The sequence below is a fragment of the Pristiophorus japonicus genome, chromosome 1 (assembly GCF_044704955.1).
Source record: "Pristiophorus japonicus isolate sPriJap1 chromosome 1, sPriJap1.hap1, whole genome shotgun sequence".
NCBI classification, from domain to species: domain Eukaryota; kingdom Metazoa; phylum Chordata; class Chondrichthyes; family Pristiophoridae; genus Pristiophorus; species Pristiophorus japonicus.
Window position 1 is genome coordinate 185,570,493 of NC_091977.1, and position 27,950 is coordinate 185,598,442.

At 45.7% G+C, this 27,950-nt stretch overlaps 1 protein-coding gene across 4 annotated transcripts in view; it reads left to right on the forward strand.

Annotated features, from left to right (window-relative positions):
* LOC139267300 (EGF-like repeat and discoidin I-like domain-containing protein 3) overlaps positions 1 to 27,950 on the forward strand; it is a 342,920-nt gene that overhangs the window by 257,446 nt on the left and 57,524 nt on the right. For 3 of the 4 annotated variants that reach the window (XM_070885392.1, XM_070885398.1, XM_070885409.1), the window contains 2 exons: positions 1,921 to 2,065; positions 10,316 to 10,500. In XM_070885392.1, coding sequence (XP_070741493.1) covers positions 1,921 to 2,065; positions 10,316 to 10,500 — 330 coding nt within the window. Of the gene's footprint in view, positions 1 to 1,920; positions 2,066 to 10,315; positions 10,501 to 15,434; positions 15,658 to 27,950 lie in introns of those variants that run through there. The other variant, XM_070885416.1, reaches the window with a different exon arrangement.

Genomic DNA, 27,950 nt, shown 5'->3' on the forward strand with positions numbered 1-27,950 from the left:
TAGATTAGGTATATTACTAATACAAAAGCAACATACTGTGGATGCTGGAATATTACTGACTGCCAGATGCAGAGAAAATTCCATCTATTCTGCCCCAAAACACACCTCAACCATAGAAGAGCAGCTTAACTGCTCCAGTATGAATTTAAGCATTGTCTCTGCCAACCATCTTAATTGTTTGTCTGAGACTGAGAGCGTAATGAAAATCTATATAAGATTACCTGTTTTTATTCATTGTGCCAGTAATATCTAGCACCCAGTGCTGCTTCAACTCCAATTGTATACATTAAATCATCTCCCTCACACTGGTTAGTTCCCTCAATTGTGTCATCAACACCGTGTACCTAAACTTAAAAATCCTCAATGACCCATGGCAACATAACATAAGAACATAAGAAATAGGAGCAGGAGTAGGCCATTTGGCCTCTCGAGCCTGCTCCGCTATTTAATAAGATCATGGCTGATCTGATCTGATCTTGGCCTCAACCCTACTTCCCTGCCTGCTCCCCATAACCCTTGACTCCCTTATCATTCAAAAGTGGGTTGAAATTGCTATAGGAGCCTTACACACAGCAAAGACAAGAATTACATTCCATCATTCAAGGCTTCATAGGATCCCAGGCCCTAGAAGTGAATGAAAAGAGTGCTAATCCACTACCATTATGTCTCTCCTCTTCACCGAACACCGAACCCCCGCCTCCCCCTGCCCACCCCTATAGCAGTTAAACAGAAACATTCACAGAATAATAATGAAACCTTCATTACCCACATACCAAATAATTGCCAAAATGTTCACAGGACAAAGCCTTGCGTGAGATGCTGCCTCATTACACAGCACACTCATCATTTTTTTATTTTATCTTTTGATGAATAAAACTGAACAATGTTTTGTGATTTCAACTGTGACTCAGTGGTAGCACTCTAATCTCTTTCAGAGGTGCTGTCTTTCGGATGAGACGTTAAACCGAGGCCCCGTCTGCTCTCTCAGCTGGACGTAAAAGATCCCATGGCACTATTTCGAAGAAGAGCAGAGGAGTTCTTGTCAGTGTCCTGGTCAATATTCACCCCTCAACCAACATCAGTAAAACAGATTATCTAATCATTATCACATTTCTGTTTGTGGGACTTTGCTGTGCACAAATTGGCTGCCACGTTTCCTACATTACAACAGTGATTACACTTCAAAAGTACGTCATCGGCTATAAAACGCTTTAGGATAGCCTATGGTTTTGAAAGGCGCTATATAACTGCAAGTCTTTATTTTTTCTTTTTATTTGCCATTTTAAAAATTTTAATGGCTGGGCATTGCTGCATCTTGCATGCAAAAACAAAATTGGGCATTTTATCTGCCAATTTCCATTTTCTACCATGGGGTCCCCTCCATTACAGTGGATTACACAGGATCCATTTTGCAAAGATGTTAATTATGTATTTTCAAAAAGGTATTGAAGCTGGTAATAACTCTTTCATTAATTTTCTAACATCATATGTATCAAAGCAGATAACCACCGAAGATGTAGATGAGAAAAAGTGATTGTATCCTGACATTTGCTACTTGCTATTGATTTAAGCAGTGTCTGTCACCTTATAATTTGGTGTGTTTCATTGCACTGTTTCACTTTGATTTTGAAATGTATCCTCAAATACCCTTGCAGATTTGTCCAGACATGTGATAAATTATCCATAAATCTAGCCCTTTTAATGGGTTGCTGCCTTGTTGCATTAAGCTTAGGGATTTATAATGGCATTTGCTGTTTCATTGATGCCTTTAATTATTGTACATGTTGATCTGTCCTGGTGTTAAATTTTGTGGGAAAAATCTGATCGCTTTAATGGGCAAAATTTCTGCTGCATCAATAAATTAACTGAATAACAGAGACACAATGCACTTTCTTGCTAAAATCCATTCAAATATTGCAGGTTTTCCGTGGAAATGTCGATAACAACACTCCACATGCAAATTCATTTAATCCTCCTATAGAGGCCCAGTATATACGACTGTATCCTCAGGTCTGTAGGAGACACTGTACACTGAGGATGGAGCTGCTTGGCTGTGAACTGTCAGGTAATCTTAAATTAACACTCTCTGCACAGTTTGTTGTTCGATGTATCTATTTTAAAAGGTTTGCTGCAAAAGGATTTTTTTTTATGATTAAACTAGGAATTCTACATTAGCTTTCTGGGAGTGGGCCTGTTCCATTTCATGTAATTCCTATCAAAGTTCCAGGAGTAGCAGCTGCAATTAATCACTGGTTATGACCCTTAATCACACAAGTAGTTATTCACAGGTTCCAGTGCATGTTTATGCAATCAAGCCCTAAATTTGTTGGTCTACTGGCAAGGGGCCACACAGATCAAAAGTGTACCGCTATGATTACAGGGTAAAAATTGGCATGTTATTTAACATGTATGAGGAGCTTGCAGACCTAATTTTTTAAAGAAACCAATAATTATTGGAACAAGGTTGCTATTTCTGCATTTGAAATCACACTGTATGTCCTTTTCTGCGAAGCATGAGAAGGTGCAATAGAAATGCAAGTCTGTCGACTTCGCTGCTATCTTGATTGGCCATTTTTTTCTGTCTCACTGAACTTCCCATCCTTGTTGGGGAGTTTAGAGGTTTTTAATATTCTGGCCTCTCTACCACCTTCCCACCTCGCAAAGAAAAGTTACAATGAGCTAATCTCAATCCAGCTACCATGAAACACCTGCTTACAACACCAAGCTATCCATAACTTGATTTTACTTCCAATGATTTCTCACTCAGAGATTGTGATAATATAGCTAATGGAAGGAGTAAGCTTTTTTAGGTTTGAATTATGGTGCAATTTGAGGTGCCCTTAATTTACATCTGTACCCAATGAGAACACCCCTTAACACTTGCAACAAAAAATATATTCTATTTCGCTGAGCAGCCATAAATATTCACTTCAAACATCTATTGCTATTCTATTTTTTTGATTTACTTTTACAAAGAAAAATTGGATTCAATTTTCCACCCTCTATCAATGGTCCAGACTGCAGCATAGAAACATAGAAAATAAGTGCAGGTGTAGGCCATTCGGCCCTTCGAGCCTGCACCACCATTCAATAAGATCATGGCTGATCCTTCACCTCAGTACCCCTTTCCTACTTTCTCTCCATACCCCTTGATCCCTGTAGCCATAAGGGCCATATCTAACTCCCTCTTGAATATATCCAATGAACTGGCATCAACAACTCTCTGCGGTAGGGAATTCCACAGATTAACAACTCTCTGAGTGAAGAAGTTTCTTCTTATCTCAGTCTTAAATGACTTACCCCTTATCCTTAGACTGTCATCCTTGGTCCTGGACTTCCCCAGCATCGGGAACATTCTTCCTGCATCTAACCTGTCCAGTCCTGTCAGAATTTTATATGTTTCTATGAGATCCCCTCTCATCCTTCTAAACTTCAGTGAATACAGGCCCAGTCGATCCAGTCTCTCCTTATATGTCAGTCCAACCATCCCGGGAATCAGTCTGGTGAACCTTCGCCGCACTCCTTCAATAGCAAGAACGTCCTTCCTCAGATTAGGAGACCAAAAAGGAACACAATATTCCAGGTGAGGCCTCACCAAGGTCCTGTACAACTGCAGTAAGACCTCCCTGCTCCTATATTCAAATCCCCTAGCTATGAAGGCCAACATACCATTTGCCTTCTTCACCGCCTGCTGCCAGCTTTCAATGACTGATGTACCATGACACCCAGGTCTCGTTGCACCTCCCCTTTTCCTAATCTGCTGCCATTCAGATAATATTTTGCCTTCGTGTTTTTGCCCCCAAAGTGGATAACCTCACATTTATCCACATTATACTGCATCTGCCATGCATTTGCCCACTCACCTAACCTGTCCAAGTCACCCTGCAGCCTCTTAGCATCTTCCTCACTGCTCACACCGCCACCCAGTTTAGTGTCATTTGCAAACTTAGAGATATTACACTCAATTCCATCATCTAAATCATTAATGTATATTGTAAACAGCTGGGGTCCCAGCACTGAGCCCTGCGGCACCCCACGAGTCACTGCCTGCCATTCTGAAAAGGACCCATTTATCCCGACTCTCTGCTTCCTGTCTGCCAACCAGTTCTCTATCCACGTCAGTACATTACCCCCAATACTATGTGCTTTAATTTTGCACACCAATCTCTTATGTGGGACCTTGTCAAAAGCCTTTTGAAAGTCCAAATACACCACATCCACTGGTTCTCCCTTGTCCACTCTACTAGTTACATCCTCAAAAAATTCCAGAAGATTTGTCAAGCATGATTTCCCCTTCATAAATCCATGCTGACTTGGACCGATCCTGTCACTGCTTTCCAAATATGCTGCTATTTCATCTTTAATAATTGATTCCAACATTTTCCCCGCTACTGATGCCAGGCTAACCGGTCTATAATTACCCATTTTCTCTCTCCCTCCTTTTTAAAAAAAGTGGTGTTACATTAGCTACCCTCCAGTCCAGCATAAACCACAGTGCTGAATATAAACATACAAATGTCTCCAATTCCTATAGTTTCTTTGAAAGAGCTATCCAGTTAATCTCAGTCACTTGCTCTTTCCCCATCCCCCCCTCTCTGACCCGCTCTCCCTCACTGACTGACCCACCATCCCCTCTCTGACCCGCTCTCCCTCACTGACTGACCCACCATCCCCTCTCTGACCCGCTCTCCCTCACTGACTGACCCGCCGTCCTCTCTCTGACCCGCTCTCCCTCACTGACTGACCCACCGTCCCCTCTCTGACCCGCTCTCCCTCACTGACTGACCCGCCGTCCTCTCTCTGACCCGCTCTCCCTCACTGACTGACTGTCTATCCCCTCTCTGACCCGCTCTCCCTCACTGACTGACCCACTGTCCTCTCTCTGACCCGCTCTCCCTCACTGACTGACTGTCGATCCCCTCTCTGACCTGCTCTCCCTCACTGACTGACCGACTGTCCCCTCTGTGACCCGCTGTCCTGTATTGACGTTGAAAAGTCACAAATTGTTCAGTGCACACAAATGAACATGTGACAATGCAGCATAACTCTGGTGGAACATCTCATTTTTCTGCTTCAGAGAATTTGATGTAGGGAGTGATGCACAGATAGAATTTGCAATTTCCTGGGAAGTTTGTTTGGAGAGGGAAGATGTAAAGATTGTTGAAAATGTCCCCCCCCCCCCCCCTCTCATGTTTGCTTCCTTTCCTGCTAGGATATGGTCCACAGATGCCAATAGCCCTCTGGTGTCTTGCCAACGTGTCATTCTTCATTTGTGAATCTAAGCAGTGACTGCCTGCAGAGTACTCAATGACATGGTGGATCACCATCTGCACAAATGCAATTTGAAGCACGAGTTATTATAGCAACCAGAGGTGGAGACCCAAGCTGTTGCATTCTTCTCCAACACCCAGGAATGTTGAAAATAATTTTTGGATCCTATCTGCTGCTCTGGGAATTGAACTTAGGCCTTCTTTTCTGTAGAAATTAATATTCCACCATGCAGTAAGCCAGTGAAGTAACTTGTAGGGATTTATGCCAAAGGCTCAGATATTTTCTTGGTTCTTTAAAAATATTTGAGTGTGGAACTAAGTTATGTTACGTGAAGTATTACTTTGCTCAGTTTTAGAATTATACATCTTCCCTTAGCTTCACCATGATACTGCTGCAGGAAAGGCATTGGTGTTTGTCACATTTTAGGATTTTTGGACCATTTTTGCACTGAGAGAATTTGGAAAGGAATTGCATTTAAATGTTACGATTGTTAAAATTAAGCATATGCACACAAGTTTAAAAAAAAGCATTGAGAGGAAAAGCGGTTAAAATGCTAATGAGTTAGGCATTGAAGTTATTTCCCTAAAGACTGAAGATAATGAGCAATTTGTTAGCTATTTTCAGTAATTAATAAGCACCTCATCCAGAGGTGCTTCCAGAGGGGATCGGAAGCCTGTGGGGGCGGGGGGGCATTGGCGGCCTCGTGGGGGAGGTGATCTTCCTTCCCACCAACCCCCGTGATCTCTTCCCACTTCCCCCACCCCCCCACCCCGCCACCCCTCTGCGATCTCTCCTTTCTTGCTATCCCTTCCTGTGATTGGCCAATTTCCCACATGATCTTCATACCCCCCCCCCCAGCTTCCTTATGTGATCTCTCCCTCCCTGCTCATTGCCATGCTCCGAGCCTCTCCACCAACCCCTGATCTTCTCTGATTGCCGGGGACTATTCCCGGCTGCAAGGTGGGAAACCTGGCATTTCCAGGGCTCCCGGTCACAGTCACGCCTCCCCGTAAATATCGGGGCCGTGATATCCATTTGATTCCCTGTTCCATTTCCAGTTATACTATTTCACACAAATAGATACAGGGTACTGTGAGTCAACTCACTGAAGGAACGTGGGATCCACATATGGGAGCAACTAACACCACCGAATCCAAGAAGGTATACAGCAGGCCCAAATTTGTAACTGTGCTATTGCAGAAGAAAACTCCATTTGCACCCACAATCGCACTCCTGCATCCAAGGAAAAATTGGAACTGAAAACAGTACAGTATATTATAGAAAAGCACAAATCGGGGTCAAGCATATGTACCTCTGACCTCTGCTTTAAGTAGATAAGCGTAAAGCAGTGTTTCTGCAATATCATTACAGTAAAATATGATGTGTGAGTATTTGACAGCACTTTGCAGTGGTTCATAATGGAAAAATTTGCCACATAATTGGTATTCCCAATGGAAGTGATTTCTACATTTCAAGGAAATTACAACGAGCAATTAAATGAATTGCCACAATGGGTTTCTAAATCTGAGTAAATGTAAGACAGCCAATATGAATGCACTTCTACATAAGGTTTTTCAGTGAATTTTTTTTAATGCCAAATTTGAGCATAATATACTTGTTTTAATAACTTAATAAATGAGCATATCCTGAATTGCCAGAAGTACAAAGAATCTGCCTTGAGGGTGCGAAGTCAGCAGGAAGTGGGAGAAAATCATATGGCCCAGAAATACAAAGTAGTTGATGGGATCAGGGCCTAGGGGCATCCACAGGGATCTTGCATCATCAGAGGAAAGTTCCAAGGCAGGGGAGACGAAAACCTTCCTTGTGGGATCTGGCAGTGCACTCTTGCTCCACCTGATCCCACAAAGAAAAGAAAAAAAACGTAGCTTTTTCGGCCTCTTCTAGGGCTGATTCTCTTCCAACCCAGCTCAGCCTGGCAGGCTAACCTCAACGGCTTCCCTGCATGCTTTCCGGTGGGTAACTACCCACACGCATGGTTTCTGGTGGGCAGGTGGGGTTAAAATCGCACCTTTGGATATTTGCCTTTTTCATTAGTCTTGTACTGGTTCCTAAAAGGAAGCAGAGCCTACAACTTACCCCACAGTAATCATAAATATAAAGCTGTACATCTACGGGTTTGCCTCACTAATTACTTCCGATTCTGTTTATATTCTAAGGGGGAAAATTGGGTACCGTCCTATTTGGAGACGGTAACACTCGTGAGGTGCGAGACTTTGCGCCAGGCACAGAAGTCTTGCCTCTCGTGGGAAATTGGGTTTACCGCCCCCAAAAGGAAGTGGAGCACAAAATAACGCGCTCCACTTCCTTTCTGGGGTGAACGGGTCGGAAGCGGGGCGCAGCGCTACGCACTGGACCGTGTAGTGCTGCCGCATGGGAGGGACTCTTCCTTTCATTAACGGGAAGGACCCACACTGCAAACTCTGCATTCATGAAAGGGTCCTACCTGGACCACCGGGGAGCGGGTTGCCCTGCCAACAGCCCAGCGCTCAAGCAGAGTGCCGGGCTCACCGATCGTTCAAAACGCTCATGACAAAATCAGCGGGATTTTTTTTTTTTAAAAGGCCCACATCACCCCTTTACCTTGCACCCCGTGAGCATCCAGCCGCCCTGCTCACATCCCCTGAAGCTGTCACTGGCATCGCCCATTGCAGTTTCAGGGGACGATACCCAATTTAGAGTCCGGGGCGCTGCGCACGGTAATGACGTCATCATTGCCAGCACAGCAGAGTGATGTGCTATGGGTTACCGCTGCCGCTAAACTCAAGCCGAATTTAGCAGGAGTGGTTAGCACGTCGTGCCAGGGTGTGTTAATGGGAGCCACAAATACCCGAATTTCTAGAACTAGATCTGTTGGCAACAGGCAGTTTGGAAGCAAATGTTTTGTGCCCCACTTACGCGGCGGCATAAATCTCAGCTCCAGTAATGTCATGAATGAATTGTGCTGCCCAAATAACTGCTCCTATTCAGCCATCAATATAACTTTCATTTAAAATGAACATTTCCAACTAACTTTCATTGTTAATTTCTTACTTAAGCAGAAAGTAATCACAGTGTATGCTGAAGCACCATGGGATACAATGGCCTAGATATTAACAGGGGCGGGTTGCGTAAGCCGGGGGGGGCGTGTGCGGGGTGAAGTTTCAAATAGGAAACCCGGAAGTCCGGGTTTCCCCACTGCTGTGGAGTTTTAACTCCATGGCATGCGTCTTTTGGTCCTGGCAGGTTCCCCGCCCGGAAGTCAGCCTGATTGACAGGCTTGGCTTCTAGTCGGGCCGGAAGCAAGAGCAGATAGGTTTGATTGTGGGGTTGGGGTGGAGCGGTCAGATCCCCACCCACAGGGGTCAGGGGGAGAGGTATCCGGTCCCCAGACCTGGTGGCGGGGGGGGGGGGGAAGGGGGGATCCGATCCCTGACCCAGAGGGTATATGTATGGGGAAAAGAACTCCTACTCCTCCTGGCCCACAAGCAATGCTGTGAAGATGCTTATCTTCTCCCCGAAGCTGTCCTCGTCTTGCCCTAAGCCTGGGAAACCCAGTTGCCCACTGAAATCAGAGGCTGCCATCCTCAATAAAATATTTAAAATGCCAACCCGCCTCCTGGGAGCGGGTTGGCTTCCTGCCCCTTGTCCCACCTCCGTAAAACCTGGAAGTCGGAGTGCTGGAGCCGTTTCCTGACATGCTCAGAATGTTTCTCGATTTTAACCCCCCACCAGCACCCAATCCCATGCACTCGCCCATGTTAAAATTCCCCCCAATATTACTCACAAGCCGGATATCAGGTTATCTCAATTATGGGATTGAAATGATGTCCCACAACTTCTCGTTTCATTTTATCTATTCCAGCCAGAGAGTGGCTCCCCAAACCTATTGTTTGATTTTGTGCAGATGACCATTACATTAGTTGATGGCTTAAACGCTGGCCCTGAAGGAGAGCATTAAACCGTGACAGATGATGGGCCTCAATGGTTCAGCTGGTTAAGGTAGTGGGGTAGCTGGGTTAAATCTCCCGATTTATGCTGGGGTATATGATGTCAGCTGAGGTAGTAGCATTGGGGATGCAACGGTTGGCTTCAGCCCTCCTGGGTTAGGGAGGGGCAATCTGGCAGGATCCCCATGCCTAGTCATTCGCTAATAATCACTACTGGAAGTACACATGTGAATGCCAGATGAGGACAGGATTGGGTTTGGTTCCACCAATGATTGAATCATCATCATCGTAGGCAGTCCCTCGAAGTGAGGATGACTTGCTTCCACACCAAAAAGGGATGAGTTCACAGGTATTTCAATGTTCCAGATCCCGAACTAATATTCCAGATCCCGAACTACATCTGGAAGATGCCTGTGCGTGGATTTTTTTAACATGTGGTGGCCGTTGCACACCAGCCACCACACGGGTTTGTCAGAGCTAGGTCTTGGTCCAGTGACAAGGATTACCCAAGACGACTGGAGACCAGCTCTGCTACACGGACCTAGTGTGCACACATATCGCAGTGTGGGCTGGCCCGTGCTGCCCCTGGGCCCTCGCCTCTGCTGGGCCCCAAACTCACGCCTCTCCTGGGCCTCGGTCACTTCCAGCTACAAACTCTTGCCGCTCCTTCACCCCTCCTGCTGTGCCTGCCCGCACTGCAATCAGCGACCTGGCTTCGCAGCCATCGCCCTGCTGCAGCAGCACACGCTGCTCCCTTGAATAGGCTGTGGTCGCTGACTATCTAGGCCCACATATCAATACAGTTGGACAGGGTGCTAAACAGCAACTGGCACTCACAGAACCGTGCCCCAGTAAGAAGCCGGTGCCATAGGGTTAAGACATTAGAACATTGAAAGAATAATGGGGTGGAAAAAAAACGGCAGATGATTTAGGATTTTTTAATTCTTCAGCACCCTACACGTAAAACTTCACTGTGATAACTGGAATTTAAGTGTAAGTGTAGTGTAGCTGAGTTTTTGTACTTAGTTACTTAGAAAAGGTATTTCAAGTAAGATTTGCCTGATATGTTTTATTTTAAATTTGTTTTATTCTTTTAGGCTGTTCAGAGCCTCTGGGGATGAAGTCAGGACATATCCAGGATTATCAGATTACTGCTTCCAACATCTTTAGGACCCTAAATATGGATATGTTTACATGGGAACCCTGTAAAGCTCGCCTGGATAAACAGGGAAAGATTAATGCTTGGACATCAGGGCGCAGTGATCAGTCACAGTGGCTGCAGGTATTCATTGTACTTTGAAATTATGGAGCTTTCATTATCCATGCACGGCTTAACACTTTCTCTGCCTCTGCTACTAATTAATATATTCATAGAACACTCGAGTTTAAAATAAATCCAAATGTAACCTAGTAATGAATTGCTTGCTCCTATAATTTAGAAAATGTATTTTAATAGAAATTCACGGTCAGACTTTGAAGTTCACAGTGTATGTTCTCACATAAATCCCTATCTATTCTCTAAGTGGAGACTGTAATCCCATAAATGAACTGAACGGCCTTTACTCATTTCTTCTTTCCGCATTCCCCAGCTTCACATCCCCCTGTGTAAAAACGTTTCTGCCGCTCTCTATCCTAAATCTTTCACACATAATTTTATATATCTATGTTCTCTCAATCACTGGCAACAGTCTGCTTTTATCTACTCTATCTCATTCCTCATAATTTAAGAACCTCTCTCAAATCACCCCATATTCTTCCCTATTCTAATGAAAACAGCCCAGATTTTTCGAGTCTTACTTTGTATTTGTATTTCCTCACACCAGACAACATCTTAATAAATGTGTGCTGTACATTGTCCAATGTTTCAACATCCATCCCATAGTCAGTCACAGGCAGTCCCTCAAAACGAGGATGACTTGCTTCCACGCCAAAAAAGGATGAGTTCACAGGTGTTTCAATGAAGGACCTGAACTACATCCTCAAGGGTAGAAGATGCCTGTGCATGGATTTTTTTTAACTTGTGGTGGCAGTTGCACACCAGCCACCACACGGGCTTGACAGAGCTAGGTCTTGGTCCAATGGCAAGGATTACCCAAGACGACTGGAGACCAGCTCTGCTGCACGGACCTAGCGGGCACACATATAGCAGTGTGGGCTGGCCCGTGCTGCCGCTGGCCCCTGGCCTCTCCTGGGCCCCGATCACATCCCTCCACAGTCTCTCGTCGCTCCTGCTGTATCTGCCCACGCTTTAATCACCGACCTGGACCTTGATGACCCCATGAACTAATACAGAGCCCAGAACAGTATTCCAACTCTGTTGTGACTGAGGTTTTATATAAATTCACCATTGCATTTCAATTTGCCCCTCTACCCCTTTTGCATTGAAACCCAGTATTCCATTAGCTTTTATTTTATGGCCTTATCCGCTTGAGGTACTTCTTTTAATATCTTGTGAACCTGATCCCCAAATCCCTATGGTCATCTGCATCACCCAACCTTCCCTCATCCAAAGTATAATTATTACCTTTAGTTTACCGAAATGTCCCACGCCACATTAATTGACATTGAATTGCACCTGTCAAGTTTTTTACCCATTTCACTTATTAGTATCCCTTTTGCAGCTTCCGTTGGTCATCGGAATTATTTGCTTTGCCTCCTATAATTGGAAAAGCATAATTCAATCATTCAGAGTCAGCATGGTTTTATGAAAGGGAAATCATGTTTGACAAATTTGCTGGAGTTCTTTGAGGATGTAACGAGCAGGGTGGATAAAGGGGAACCAGTGGATGTGGTGTATTTGGATTTCCAGAAGGCATTCGATAAGGTGCCACATAAAAGGTTACTGCACAAGATAAAAGTTCACGGGGTTGGGGATAATATATTAGCATGGATAGAGGATTGGCTAATTAACAGAAAACAGAGTCGGGATAAACAGATCATTTTCCAGTTGGCAAACAGTAACTAGTCAGGTGCTGCAGGGATCGGTGCTGGGGCCTCAACTATTTACAATCTATATTAATGACTTGGATGAAGGAATCGAGTGTAAAGTAGCCAAGTTTGCTGATGATACAAAAATGGGTGGGAAAGCAAATTGTGAGGAGGACACAAAAATCTGCAAAGAGATATAAGACAGGCTAAGTGAATGGGCAAAAATTTGGCAGATGGAGTATAATGTGGGAAAATGTGAGGTTATCCACTTGGCAGAAAAAATAGAAAAGCAAATTATAATTTAAATGGAGAAAAATTGCAAAGTGCTGCAGTACAGAGACCTGGGGGTCCTTGTTCATGAAACACAAACAATTAGTATGCAGGTACAGCAAGTAATCAGGAAAGCAAATGGAATGTTGGCCTTTATTGCAAGGGGGATAGAGTATAAAAGCAGAGAAGTCTTGCTATAACTGTACAGGGTATTGTTGAGGCTACAACTAGAGTACTGCGTACATTTTTGGTCTCCGTATTTAAGGAAGGATATACTTGCATTGGAGGCTGTTCAGAGAAGGTTCACTAGGTTGATTCCAGAGATGAGGGAGTTGACTTATGATGATAGGTTGAGTAGGTTGGGCCTATACTCATTGGAGTTCAGAAGAATGAGGGGTGATCTTATTGAGACATCTAAGATAATGCGGGGGCTCAACAAGGTGGATGCAGAGAGGATATTTCCACTCATGGGGAAATTAAAACTAGGGGACATAGTCTCAAAATAAGGTGCCACCCATTTAAAACTAAGATCTCAGAAGGTTGTAAATCTATGGAATTCTCTGCGCCAGAGAGCTGTGGAGGCTGGGTCATTGAATATATTTAAGGCGGAGATAGACAGATTTTTGAGCAATACCGGGAGGGTTAAGGGAAGTGGGCGGGGAAGTGGAGCTGAGCCCATGATCATGATCTTATTAAATGGTGGAGCAGGCTCGAGGGGCCAAATGGCTCCTATTTCTTATGTTCTTATTAGTTTCTGCAAATTTGGCTACCGTTCTCTAGCCCTATATCCAAATCATTGACATACGTGATGAACAAAAGCCAATCCAGAATAGACCCCCTGTGAATCACCACTATCTATTTCCAACCTGTCTAAGAAATTGCCTTTAACTCCCATTCTCTGTTTCCCAACTTCTAACCAGTTTTTAATTCAATTTGCTACTTTTCCTCGACTTCCACACTCCTTAATCTTCTTCAATAGTTTCCTGTCTGGAATTTTGTCAAAGTCCATGTGCACTGCATCCACTGCATTTCCCCCATCCACCGTATCTGTCACTTCCTCAAGAAACTTTTCTCAGGTTTGTGAAGCATAACTTTCCTTTCTAAAATCCGTGTGGCTGCTTCTAAGTATTTTCTCTTCATCTAGATATTGAGTAATTTCATCTATAATTGTAGGTTCCAAATTTTTCCTGCCACATATGTTGCCTAACTGACATATGATTATCTCCCATTTTGAAAATGGATATTACATTGGCCACTCTCAATAGAACCCTGAAATAATTGGGGATCATTTTAACTCAGACCGCCTACAGGAAATTGATGGGATTGGATCGGCCACTCATTTTACACATCACCCGATTTTACTCTCCATTGACAGTACTTGTAGCATGGCATTATCTCACTGGCAATGTAATGTTTGGCGGTACACCTCAGAACTCGATTTGTTGATTGCTGCTTCTGTATGACTGGACATATTAAGCACTCTGCTTTTACCCCCAATGTCAGAACTTTAGTGAGCTAATAATGATGTTTACATATAAAAATACATTATTATACATGTTTTTGTAAAATTCAAATCTCACAGTTCACATAGGTGAAATAAAATAGAGGAAAAGCAGTAAAAACATTTGATACCAATGCAAATGCCAATTAAAAATATCTTCCTAATCAGTTACCAATTTGTCGCATATTACTGGATTATGTGGCTAAGAGAATTCAGAGAGCAGATAATACTAAAGTGCATTGTGGGCAGTGTTTTTATTGTCTAGCATGAAGAGAAAAATAATCATTGATTCAAATTACTGTATTTTTTTATCAACTAGACTAAAATTAGGACTACATTTATTTTTAAGTACAGATAAAATTTGTGGCAGAGACCAGACTAAAAGCAAAATTAAAATGATTTCCAGAACTGAAATATGATTGATTAGTGGAAATTCAAGCAGACAAATAAAGTCTTTGACGTAAGATTTCCCCTGTGGACTAGGTGTAGCAAACACTAACATGCTGCGACAGTCTACAAAGACTGCAGTATGGGAAGGTGAAGTCGCAGCAAGTTCTTGGCCCGAAGGAATGAGAGGGAGAAAGTGATAAAGGCAAAATCCAGCAAGTTCTGTGTTGGGAGGCGCGAAAGAGAGACTGAAGGTGAAATGCTGATGCAGTTGTTGGCTGATATCAGTTCAATATATATAACTGTATTTGGAGCTTTGTCTGAACAAGCTGAGAACTCCTTTGTGGCGCTTACATGAGTCTTCGCAAAAAACAAATAAGTTTATAATTTCATTACAATTATAACCCAGAAAATCTTTCCCTTTAATTGTCCCTAAAGCTTAAGTTTAGTGTTTGTCAATTTGGGCTAGACTGTCCACTTCACATCGCCTATCTAAGGTCCATCTATTGCCCAACACGGACCTCTATCACCCATTTTGATGAAAAAGTGGAAACTAGGCCCAAAACAATCCTGGAAAAACAGGTGCCCAAGTTTCCACTCACATCGCCGAAATGATCGCCGAAATGATCGCCTACACAAGGCCCATCCCAAGTTTCGGCACCTAGCATGCACTTCGCTGGGCTGATGCAAGGTCAAAAGATTGCTGAGAAATAGTTGCTTTTACTGGGCTTAACAGAAGGAAATGGGCACAACGGACGCCATTTTGAAGATCGGAGGAAAGGTGGAGGCAACAGAAAAGAAGGAGCTAAATAGTTGTGAGTTATTTAGAGAGTTATTTAAAGATACTCAGAATATTAGATCAGGGTATATAAAGTAGGTATTATAGAGTTATTTTGGAAATCGCTTTTATATAGTGAAATTATTTTGGAAGTAGCTTTTATATAGTGAAATTATTTACTGATATTGTTGGGGCCTATTAAACTGACTGGTATACAGTGTAGAGAGTACAGAGTACAGTGATTAGAGAGTAGAGAGATTATTTTAAATTAGTTAAAGTAATTATTGATAGTGATGGGGCCTATACTTTCCCTGCCATTAATTGTAACTGCTCACACACTGGTTACTGAAAGGATCAATCGAAGAGGTGGCAGAGTAATGCGTAGAAGGAGACGAAGACAGAGGAGGAGACCGTATAGCCAACGAAGGTACTTGGAAAAGCAATCTTACCTGAACTTTTCTGAAAACGCTTGGCTTAGGAGGCTGCGATTCCGAAAGGACGTCATCGATGAGATATGCCAACTCGTCAAGGATGATTTGTAGCCTTCCAGCACCATTAGAGCTGCACTGTCCATTGAGGTGAAGGTTACTGTTGCCCTAGCCTTCTACACATCGGGATCTTTTCAGGCTTCAGCTGGCGACATCTGCCATATCTCTCAGCATGCTACACACTGCTGCATTCGACAGGTGATTGAAGCCCTTTACCCTTGCAGGATGGACTTCATAAGCTTCCCAATGACCAGGGAGGCACAGACCGAGAGGGCTTTGGGTTTCTACAGGATATCACACTTCCCCAAGGTACAGGGAGCAATAGACTGTAAGCACATTGCCCCTGAAAGCACCCTTAAAGAACACGGAGGTGTTTCATAACAGAAAGGGGTTCCACTCCCTAAATGTGCAGCTTGTTGTCGAACCACAATTAAACAATTATGACAGTAAATGCTACATTTCCTGGCAGCATCCATGATGCGCACATCCTATGTGAAAGTGCTATTCCGGACCTGTTTGTCAGTCAGCCAGAAGGTCACGGTTGGATGCTGAGGGATAAAGGAAAAGGCCTTGCCAGTTGGCTGATGACCCCTCTGCGTAATCTCGTCACTGAAGCACAGAAACGTTATAATGAAAGTCACATAGCGACGCACAACATTGTTGACAAAACAATTGGAGTCCTAAAGCAGCGCTTCAGATGCCTGGATCATTCGGGAGGCAGCCTCCAGTACCACCCTGACCAGGTCGCAGAGTTTATTGTGGGTGTGTTGCATGCTGCATAACCTAGCTATAAGGAGAGAACAAGTAATTTCAGATCGGGCTGCAGGTCCACCTCCAGAAGGAGGGGAGATGGAAGAGCCAGCCGGCGAGGATGAAGAGGAGGAAGAGGCGGAAGAGGATTCAGGCAAGGACATAGGGGAGCGCAATCAGCCTGGCGATCTAGCACCGGTACCACCACCCCCCTCCCGAAGACCAGTGGCCAGGGGCAGTCACACGGCCGCTAAGCTGTTGCATCAGCAGCTCATTAATGAACGCTTTGCATAAACTATCATTGTGGATATTCAAATGTTCGTTTACAGTTAGGGTTAATCACAAGTTTCATTTGTGTGGGGTTTCCTTGTTGTCTTGCCTGCACTGGCCTATCATCGGAATTAATGCTTACTTTAAGTAAAATTTAAGTAAAGTACTGCTATAATAAAAGAATAAACAAATAAGGATGAACAACTGTAAATTTGTTAACTAATGTAACTAAGAGAGAAGGCACAAAATTTGTTGAATTAAAGATTTTTTTTCATTAACAAAGACAACTAAAGAATTAATTTTTTTTAAACTATTTAACAACAACCTCCCTCCACCCCCGTCCCCCAACCCACCCTTCCCTCAAATCCCTTGAACAAAACGTTAACAATTTTCAAACAACAAAAAACACAATTCAACAATGAAAGACACCCCCCCCCACCCTACCTGCGGCCACGTTTCCCTCCAGGTCCTATCCCACCCCGTGTTCTTACCCCACCCGTCCGTTTTGGTCTACGCTGACCGACACGAGCACGTTGTGCAGTGTGGGATGGCAAGACTTCCTGCCGTGGTGGAGGTGAAGGAGTGGAAGTTGAAGCCTGAGGCTCCACTTCCGAGTCAGGAGGAACTGTGTCCTCCATACTCGCTGGCATGCTCGGGGTCTCGCTGCGAGCTGACACGACACCTTGGGGTGCAGCGCCGTGTGCAGCCAGCAATGCATGCCGAAGGGCATTGGTTGCAGCAGCCTGCTCACGAATGGCCTCCAACGTCTCTCGTGCTGCCTGTGTTTAAATGGAAGATCAGTTGGAGATGTTCATGCTGAACTCGCTCCAGGTTGCTGGAAACTAGCTCCAGTTCGTGGAGAACTGGCTCCAGTTTGTGGAGAAACCCGCGAAACCCTGGATAAGGTCACGAACGATTGCGACCGTCTCCCTGCACAGGGATATCAAGCTCTCCGTCTGGCCCTCCATGGTAGGCGATTGCTCACCCCACTGACCCGACCTCCGTGGGGTCGGCGTTTGCAATATTTCGCGCCTTGGTGTCATTACCTGCACTCCGCTTGGTCCTGGTGCATCATCCATCTCATAGATATGGCCGCAAGTTATTCCCCCCCCCACAAAAATAATATCGTCCTCTTCCTCCTCCTCCTGCTCTTGCTCCATAGTCGGCAGCTGTTCCTCCTCTTCCTCCTGCGAGGTATTTGATGGTGCAGGAGTAGTGGATGAGCCCACTGACTCGAACGACACTTGACCTTAAAAAGACGAATGACATTTCTAAACAACTTATTAGGACATTAACGGTGCTCATTATTAGTAAACATACATATCAATACATATCAATTTTACAATAACCCATAACATAAGAATACTTTTCAATACCCCATATGCACAAGGGTTCACCAAGACTGACATGACTTCGTTCGTAAATCAAGAGTACATTAAAAGTATATATCATATTGCATTATAATTGCAGAACATTACATGCGTAACTAAGATATTTTTAAGATGTATTTAATAATGTTAGACACATTGCACAGTTCCCATTGCTCACGAGACTCAAGGATGGGTTTGACCACACCACAGGTCGTGACTGAACAGTTGTCAGGCCCCACTAAGGCGACCGCACGCTCCTCGTATTCCAATAAAATCTGCACCTGAGCAGAGCCGCCGACCGTCCTCCTCTGCTCAGCACAATTGATAGATATCTTCTTCTGTAAATGATAAGATAACATTGCATGGCATAAGCTAATGGACTTGGTAATAAACATTTAAGATTGACAGATTTAAATGTTCAATTAGAAATTTGCATTGCATTGCATATGAACAATATTTCATAATATAAAATTCAACTTAGTGTTAGGATGCATAAATTAATTCATAATTGAATTAATTAATACTATAACGAAATGACATTCAAAATTCCAATTAAAATTTGCATGCATCATTTAAATATTACAAATGTAAAATTTAAAATATAAAATGCAACTTACTCTGGTTGCTGCCAACAAGCTGTTCCACCTTTTCCTGCACTAGTCAGGTGTACATACTTCATTTGAGGCCGAGGTTATGACATCGGCAATCTCGGCCCATATTTTCCGATATGCACGGGGTGGAGGTTTCCCATGCCCACCCCATGTCAAGTCATCCCACCTGCCACTTACTATGTTAACGAGTGCCTCGTTGGCCTCCTCGCGAAAGGGTTTAACCCTTTTCCGATCACTTTCTCCCTCCATTCTTTGTTTTATCTGTTATATCTATTATATTTCAATATATATTTCAATATATTATATAATATATGATATTGTATTATTTTGCAATATTGTGCAAAAAAAATAATTTTAAGTCGATAAGAATAATTATTTTTCAATCTGAATTCAAAAATCACTTCCACCAACCACAAACAGCTCTTCCTCTCTTCCTTCCTCTCTCTCTCTCTCTGACCCTCCCTGTGCTTCTGAGCGTGTGTGATCACCCCTGACCTCTCAAGATGCAGCAAAAAAACACAAAAAAAACCATCCCACACATGTGCAGAATAGCATTGCTAGGGAAGCTTTATTTTTTACTTCCATTTTCGGTGGGCGATCGTGAGATCGCCGAAAAAATCACATCACCCATTCGACATCACCGGGGTAAGGCCAAGTGGAAAATCACAAAAAAATAAATGGGCCTTGTGCCGGCAATCAGCAAGGCCGAGGCGTCCTACATCGCTGGAACATGGCCCTTTTTGGGGGGCCTTAGCCACCTAGTGGAAAGTCTAGCCCAAAGTTTCTTGTCGTTTTGTGAGTTCTGTGAGAAGAGTTGTAACATTTTTATTTTTGAAAAATGATCTTTGGAAAATAAATCCTGAAAAGACTGAGGGGCTAAATTTGATAAGGCCCAAAAACAGGTGAGAAAATTTGTGCTGCCTGCTAATTAACATGATTAAAACGCTGAGCCCAGTGCTGAACATGCTGCTGGCTGGCTCAGCATTCAGCAGGAGGCCCAATTTTGTGGGAAGTGATCTCTATTTAAATCTAGCCTGCAGTATGAAACGCTGTCTGCACTTCATAAAGGGGAGGTGCTTTCTGAAATAAGCACCTTATTCTTAGTGGAGCTAAGGAAGGAGAAGTTACCAATGTCGCAACAGGATAGAGAAATGGCATCTAGGTTCCTGATGCAGCACTTAAGTCTTTAGTGCGGGGGGTCAAAAGGAGGAGATAGATCCTCTATCTGCAAGGGGTCAGGAGGCCCTCCAGACTGACTGTAAAAAGGCAGTGGGAACAGATTGCTGAAGCAGCCAGTGCCACCAGTCTTTCCCCCAGGACCTGGATCCAGTGTCGAAAGAAGTTTAATGACCACACACTGGTCAGGGTCAGTGAATGCATCTTCAAATACCATATTCCATCACTGCAGCTCTAGCCTCGCACACCCATCACTCACCGACCAACAATCTCGAGCAATCACCACTCATAGCTTCACCTCAACCTCACACACTTACACTGTTGCAAGCCTCACACTCACATCTTGCACACACTGTCAGCTATTCAACCATGACAGGCACATCACCCAAACACATTGCACCACACTCACTGACACACTTCCCTTTATCTTGCAAGCCAAGGTGCTGCATAACCAGCACCAGCAGCAGCTACAAATGTGGGAGCCGGCACGGCTGCAGAACATGACCCAGCTGGAGGAGACAGTTCTAGAAATTATTGGAGGGGCCATGATGGAGTCCGTGGCGATCGGTGAGGCTGAAAGCATTCATGATGACGGTATGCTCATACCTAATCCTTCTTCTCGTATCCCACTTCCTCCTCATCCCACAATCACTTCTCACTTCCAAGCTGATGATGGTGTAAGCATGCACATATTGCTTCCCTACCTCCCTCACCACAACCCGGCCCTTGTGCTATTCTTCTTTCAGATACCCAAGAATTCCAATCAGCCCAGCTAATGCAATAAGAACAAGAGGAGGAGATTAATAGAGGTGAAGAGACACGGTCACTCGATCTGACACTCACAGGCACCAGCTCAGAAACTGACACCGCGTGTACTTTAGAGGGTAGTATAGAGGCAGGATCTGCACAAGGTATGTCATCAGGCAGGGCAGGGCAGGGCAGGAAGAAAGGGTAGCGCAGGTGCCAGCTCTCCAGAGGGCGACATCGCGCACGTGTTTTGCTGCACAGGAGTCCGATGAGGATGTCGAAAGGGGCTGCCTTCAGAAGAAGGGTGATGGGTACGCACACAGAAAGGCTTGGTGCAATGGCAGGCCTGCCAGAGAGCCTCTTGTTACTGTCAAGGAGCATAGAGGGCTCCAGTTCCAACTTTACACAGGGCTTTGTGCAGTGTTTGGAGCCCGTGATTTCCAGGATGGAAGTGATGGGCAACTCCATTAGAACACTTGTGGACCCAACCATGATGCTGGGTCTGATGGACAATGTCTCAGCTTTCATTGCAGCACAAGTGGAAGCGACCCAACGTCTCAGTGCTGCTATGAAAGCTCAGACTGCTCTCATGCAGTCTCAGCTTGCTGCCACACAATCTCAGACTGATGGCACTGTGGTTGGGTTTACAAGTGTGCAAAGGGGCTTGCAGGATGTCACACCAGTCCCACAATCTGAGCTCCAACAGATTACTAGGGTTGCTGAGGTGCCGCCCCGGAGGGAGTGACAGTGGCTCTGTGGAACGCAAACCTATTGTTTTCTCTCAGGATGACAACATTCGTACTTCCACGACTGCCACTCTGCCAGTGCTCTTGCTGTTGCCTGTTAGCCAGCCAGTCCAGACTGCTGCCGCCCATGCTGAGGTGGTGCAGTCTACAGCCGGGCTTTCTAGGCCCAGAGTTGCTCAAGGTCATCCTGCGAGGCCATCTGCAGTTTCTCCCACTGAAAGTCAACAGCCTTCCACCAGCCATGCTGCAGCCACTGGGGTAGCACTTTGTAGCAACACTTTGGATAGGCAAAGGCACATGGAAGACAGGCACTAAAGGAATGCATAAGGATGATTAGTTGACTTTGTTCTGTAGTTTTGGATTGAATCATTTATAAATTATGTCTGAAATGTTTGTTGTGTGGTATCTTTCATTTCAGCATTGTAGCCAAGAGGATGCTGTGATGACAGAGGGATAGTAAGGTGAGGAAGTGTTGAGCAATGGGGATCTGGGTTTCATTCAAGGAAACCGGGGTCTGATGATGCGCTGATGGACAGCCCGTCCAGAATGGAAATTTGCAGGCTGTCTCCTCTTCCTCCTCCTCCTCCTCCTGAGGTGGTCGCGGAACACGTGGTAGCAAGGACTGTGCCCTCATAATGGCCAAGTTGTGGAGGATGCTATAGACCACCAGAAATTGGGACACCCATTCCGGTGAGTACTTGAGAGCTCCTCCCGAGCAGTCAAGGCAGCGGAACTGTTGCTTGAGCACCCTGATGGTCTGCTCAATGATGTTACTTGTGGCAGCATGGCTGGCATTATATGATTGCTGGTCATGAGTAATAGGTTGCGGAGCAGAGCCATCAGCCAGATGTAGAGTGGATAGCCCTTGTTGGCTAGCAGCTATCCTCGGGTTTGACAGCAAACTGGACTGGTGCAGGATGAAGGCATCATGACTGCTGCCAGGATGTTGTGCTCGGCGTGGTCGCACACCAACTGCACCTTAAGTAAGTTGTAGCCTTTGCGGTTATGGAACATCTCACCATTGATATGATGTGCAGTCGATGGTGCCCTGCACCATGGTAAAGCCTGATATCCTGGCTGTTGTGCATGCAATAACTGTTAGACTGAGTACTGTTTAACTTCAAGAGGTATAACCTTGGCTCTGCTTTATTAAGGCCCAAAGTGACAAATATACAAAATGGCTGGCCTTTTATACTTGGGCTGCACACACGTGAGAAGGTCCAGTGTTTTACGCTCCCGGGTTGACCGTCTCAGTTCAACTCCAGCCTTGGGTGAGTGTTCAGAGTCTGTTGTGACTGGTGGCTGGGTGGCTGACCTGGTGGGAGTGGCAATGGCCATGTCAGGGATTGAAAGTCCATTTTCATTGAACATGTCAGTGATTGAAAGTCCCGATTCACTGATGAGCACTGAGTCCTCTGATGACTGGGGGTAGGTTGGTTGGTCGCCGATTGTCTCTTCCTCCGACTGTTCCGGTTCGTCTGTGTGCCACAGCTTTGTCTGATCCATATGTTTCCTGCATGTTTGCCCATTTTTGAGCTTGACAATAAATACTCTGTTGCCCTCCTTGGCCATGATAGTACCAGTGATCCACTTGGGACCCTTGACATTAATTCAGAACATAGACAGGATCATGTACAGAAATATGCGATCGTGATACCCTTGCTGACTTTGTCTTCTGTATTCAACATGATTATTTAAGTCAGGGTGTACAAGAGATGGCTTGGTCTTAAGACCTCTCTTCATCATTAGTTCAGCAGGCAAGACCCCGGTAAGCGTGTGTGGTCTTGTCCTGTAACTAAGCAGTATGCATGACAGGCGGGTCTGCAGTGATCCTTGGGTTACTCGCTTCATACTCTGCTTTATGATTTGGACAGCACGTTCTGCTTGCCCATTGGATGCAGGTTTGAACGGCGCTGACCTTACATGTTTGATACCATTGAGTTTGATGAACTCTTGAAACTCCTGACTGATGAAGCACGATCCGTTGTCACTAACAACGATGTCAGGCAGACCATGTATCGCGAACATGACACTGAGATTCTCAATGGTAGCTGTGGATGTGCTGGATTACATGATTATACACACTATCCACTTCACATATGCATCCACCACAACTAAAAACATCTTTCCCAGGAAGGGACCTGCAAAGTCTATGTGGATCCTGGACCATAGTTTGGACGGCAAGGACCACAGATTCAGCGGCGATTCCGCTGGTGCTTTGCTGAGCTGCATGCAAATGTTGCACTGATGCATACATGATTCCAGCTCAGAGTCAATTCCCGGCCACCATACATGAGATCTGGCAATGGCTTTCATCATTACTGTTGTGTACCTAACACAGATGAGACTGCACACAGGGAGGTTAAAGTAACAGTGACCTCAGTCTTTATTAAGGCACTCCAGAGTGAGGAACAGGCCTTAGGGGTCGGCTTATATACAGTGCTCCCAAGTGATGCTGGGATCTCTTGGGACTTCAGGGGATGCGCTCCCTGGTGGCGGAACATGGGACTGCATGCTTTACAGATACACAACAATTACAATGCCGGGATGTGTGCTATGTAGCTCCTGTACAAATTTCTCTCTCCCTTGGGCATAACAACACGATTGCCCCACAGTATACAATCTGACTGAATAGACAGTTGGTCTTTGCAACGAATGTAAGGTTTGGTCTCCTCGCATATTATGTCTCTGGGTTCGGCCAGGCCGCCAACAGGCAGCCTGGCACCGCCTGCTCTCTACCTGATCACGCAGGTTGGGGTGAACCAGCGAGAGTCTGGTTTTAAGTGTCCTTTTCATGAGTAGCTCAGCCGAGGCACCCCTGTGAGCGAGTGGGGTCTCGTGCGGTAGCAGAGCAGAACTCGGGGCAGGCAGGTTTGGAGTGAGCCTTCTGTGACTCGTTTCAGGCTATGTTTGATTGTTTGTACTGCCTGCTCTGCCTGCCTATTGGAGGCTGGTTTAAACCGGGCCAAGGTGATATATTTGATCCCATTGCGGGTCATGAATTCTTTAAATTCGGCACTGGTGAAACATGGCCCGTTGTCAATGACCAGTATGTCAGGCAGGCCGTGGGTGGCAAACATGGCCCTCAGGCTTTCAATGGTGGTGGCAGTGCTTCCCGACATTATTTCACATTCAATCCATTTTGAAAAAACATCCACCACCACCAGGAACATTTTACCGAGAAATGGGCCCGCATAGTCGACATGGATCCTCGATCTGGAGGGCCAGGACCACAAACTAAGTGGTGCCTCTCTGGGCGCGTTGCTCAACTGAGCATACACACGGCATTGCCGTACACAAGACTCTAAGTCAGAGTCGATACCAGGCCACCACACGTGGGATCTGGCTATCGCTTTCATCATTACTATACCCGGGTGTGTGCTGTGGAGATCCGAGATGAAGGTCTCCCTGCTCTTTTTGGGTAGCACTACGCGGTTACCCCACAATAGGCAGTCTGCCTGAATGGACAGCTCGTCCTTTTGCTGCTGGAACGGCTTGATTAGCTCTTGCATTTCAACGGGGATGCTAGCCCAGCTCCCATGCAGTACACAGTTTTTTACTCGGGACAGTAGAGGATCTTGGCTGGTCCAAGTCCTAATCTGGCGGGCCGTGACAGGTGATTTATCATTTTCAAATGCTTCCATGATCATCAACAAGTCTGCGGACTGCGCCACCATCAACAAATTTGCAGGCTCCGCCATTTCCACCCCCGTGGTGGGCAATGGTAGCCGACTTAGAGCATCCGCACAGTTCTCGGTGCCTGACCTGTGGCGGATGGTATAATTATACGCTGATAGCGCGAGTGCCCACCTTTGTATGCGGGCTGAGGCATTAGTATTTATCCCCTTGTTTTCAGCGAACAGGGATATGAGGGGCTTGTGATCGGTTTCCAGCTCAAATTTGAGGCCAAACAGGTACTGATGCATTTTCTTTACCCCGAACACAGTACGCTAATGCCTCTTTCTCAATCATGCTGAAGGCCCTCACGGCCTGAGACAACCTTCTGGAGGCATAGGCGACAGGTTGCAACTTCCCCGCAACGTTAGCTTGTTGTAATACACACCCGACTCCGTACGACGACGCATCACATGCTAGCACAAGTTTTTTACACGGGTTATACAATACAAGCAGCATGTTGGAGCATAAAATGTTTCTGGCTTTCTCAAAAGCAATCACTTGGTTTTTTCCCCATGCCCAGTTCTCACCTTTATGCAATAACACATATAGGGGTTCTAAGAGGGTGCTTAACCCCGGTAAGAAGTTACCAAAATAGTTGCGGAGTCCCAGGAACGACCGCAGCTCCATGACGTTCTGTGGCCTGGGCGCGTTCCTGATAGCCTCTGTCTTGGCGTCTGTGGGCCGAATGCCGTCCGCCGCGATCTTTCTCCCCAAAAACTTTACTTCTGTTGCCATGAAGACGCATTTCGACCTCTTCAGCCGCAGCCCTATGCGATCCAGTCGCTGGAGGACCTCCTCCAGGTTTTGTAGGTGCTCGACGATGTCCCGACCCGTGACGAATATGTCGTCCTGAAAAACCACCGTGCGTGGTACCGACTTGAGTAGGCTCTCCGTGTTTCTCTGGAAGATCGCTGCAGCCGACCAAATTCCAAACGGGCATCGGTTGTAGATGAACAGTCCCTTGTGCGTGTTGATGCAGGTGAGGCCCTTCGAAGACTCCTCCAGCTCCTGCGTCATGTAGGCCGAAGTCAGGTCGAGCTTGGTGAACGTCTTGCCTCCTGCCAGCGTCGCAAATAGGTCGTCTGCCTTAGGTAGCGGGTATTGGTCCTGTAGCGAGAAACGATTAATAGTTACTTTATAATCGCCGCAAATCCTGACCGTGCCATCACTTTTGAGTACAGGAATAATTGGGCTGGCCCACTCGCTGAATTCCACTGGGGAGATGATGCCCTCATGTTGCAGCCTGTTCAGCTCGATTTCCACTCTCTCCCTCATCATGTGAGGTACCGCTCGCGCCTTGTGGTGAATGGGTCGTGCCTCTGGGACCAAGTGGATCCGTACCTTCGCCCCGGAAAAGTTTCCAATGCCTGGCTCAAAAAGGGAAGGAAATTTGTTCAGAACCTGGGTACATGAGGCCTCATCGACATGTGATAGTGCTCGGATGTCATCCCAGTTCCAGCGGATTTTGCCCAGCCTGCTCCTTCCAAGCAGTGTGGGGCCATCGCCCGGGACAATCCAGAGTGGCAGTTCGTGCACCGTGCCCTCGTAGGTGACCTTGACCATGGCGCTGCCCAGGACAGTGATGAGCTCTTTGGTGTACGTTCTCAGTTTAGTGTGGATGGGGCTCAGGGCTGGTCTGAGTGCCTTATTGCACCACAGTCTCTCAAACATCTTTTTACTCATGATGGATTGGCTAGCGCCAGTGTCCAGTTCCATGGCTACGGGTAAGCCATTCAATTTTACATTTAGCATTACAGGTGGACATTTCATCTCAAATGTGTGCACCCCGTGTACTTCAGCATGTGCCTCCTCTCTCTGAGGCTCGAAATTGCTTTGATCCACCATGGACTAATCTTCCTCTGCCACGTGGTGGTTAGCAGGTTTTGCAGAGCTTGTAGCTCGTCTGCAAGCATGTTGGAGGTGTCCCATTGTTCCACAGCTCTTGCAAACATACCCTTTGAAGCGGCATGAATAGACTGAATGGAAGCCTCCACAACGCCAACAAGGTGTGAATTGCCTTGTATTTATCCTTTGTTGCAGACTCTGAGTCATCTGGGTCACCTGAGGCCTGCTGGCAGTTGCAGACTCGTGGTTTCTGCCCTGTACATTTCTGCTTGCAAACACAGTTCCAGTTAATTTATGAACATTGCTAGCACTTGTGTGCTGAGAGATTTGTTTGGTGTTATCACTGGTGGACATAAACGCCTGCGCTACTGAGGGTCAGTGTCTCTACAATCAAAAGTTTTCATAGGATGGTCTCATGGCCAATGCCCAGTACAAAAAAGTCTCTGAGCATCTGCTCCAGGTAGCCATCAAACTCACATTGTCCTGCAAGTCGCCTTAGCTCGGCGACGTAGCTCGCCACTTCCTGACCTTCAGATCACTGGCACGTGTAGAACTGATACCTCGCCATCAGCATGCTCTCCCTCTGGCTAAGATGCTCCAGAACCAGTGTACACAGCTCCTCATACGACTTATCTGTGGGTTTCACCGGAGCCAGAAGATTCTTCATGAGGCTGTAGGTTGGTGCCCCGCAGACCGTGAGGAGGACCGCTCTCCTTTTTGCAGCGCTTCCTTCTCCGTCCAGCTCGTTGGCTACAAAGTACTGGTCTAGCCGTTCGACAGAAGCTTTTCAGTCCTCACCCTCTGAGAACTTCTCCAGGATGCCCACAGTTTGCTTCATCTTTGCGTTGGATTCATATACTTGTCGCCAGTTGTCGCCAGATGACCCTGCACACAGGGAGGTTAAAGTAACAGTGACCTCAGTCTTTATTAAGACACTCCAGAGTGAGGAACAGGCCTTAGGGGCCGGCTTATATACAGTGCTCCCAAGGGATGCTGGGATCTCTTGGGACTTCAGGGGATGCGCTCCCTGGTGGTGGAACATGGGACTGCATGCTTTACAGATACACAACAATTACAATGCCGGGATGTGTGCTATGTAGCTCATGTACAAATTTCTCTCTCCCTTGGGCATAACAACACGATTGCCCCACAGTATACAATCCGACTGAATAGACAGTTGGTCTTTG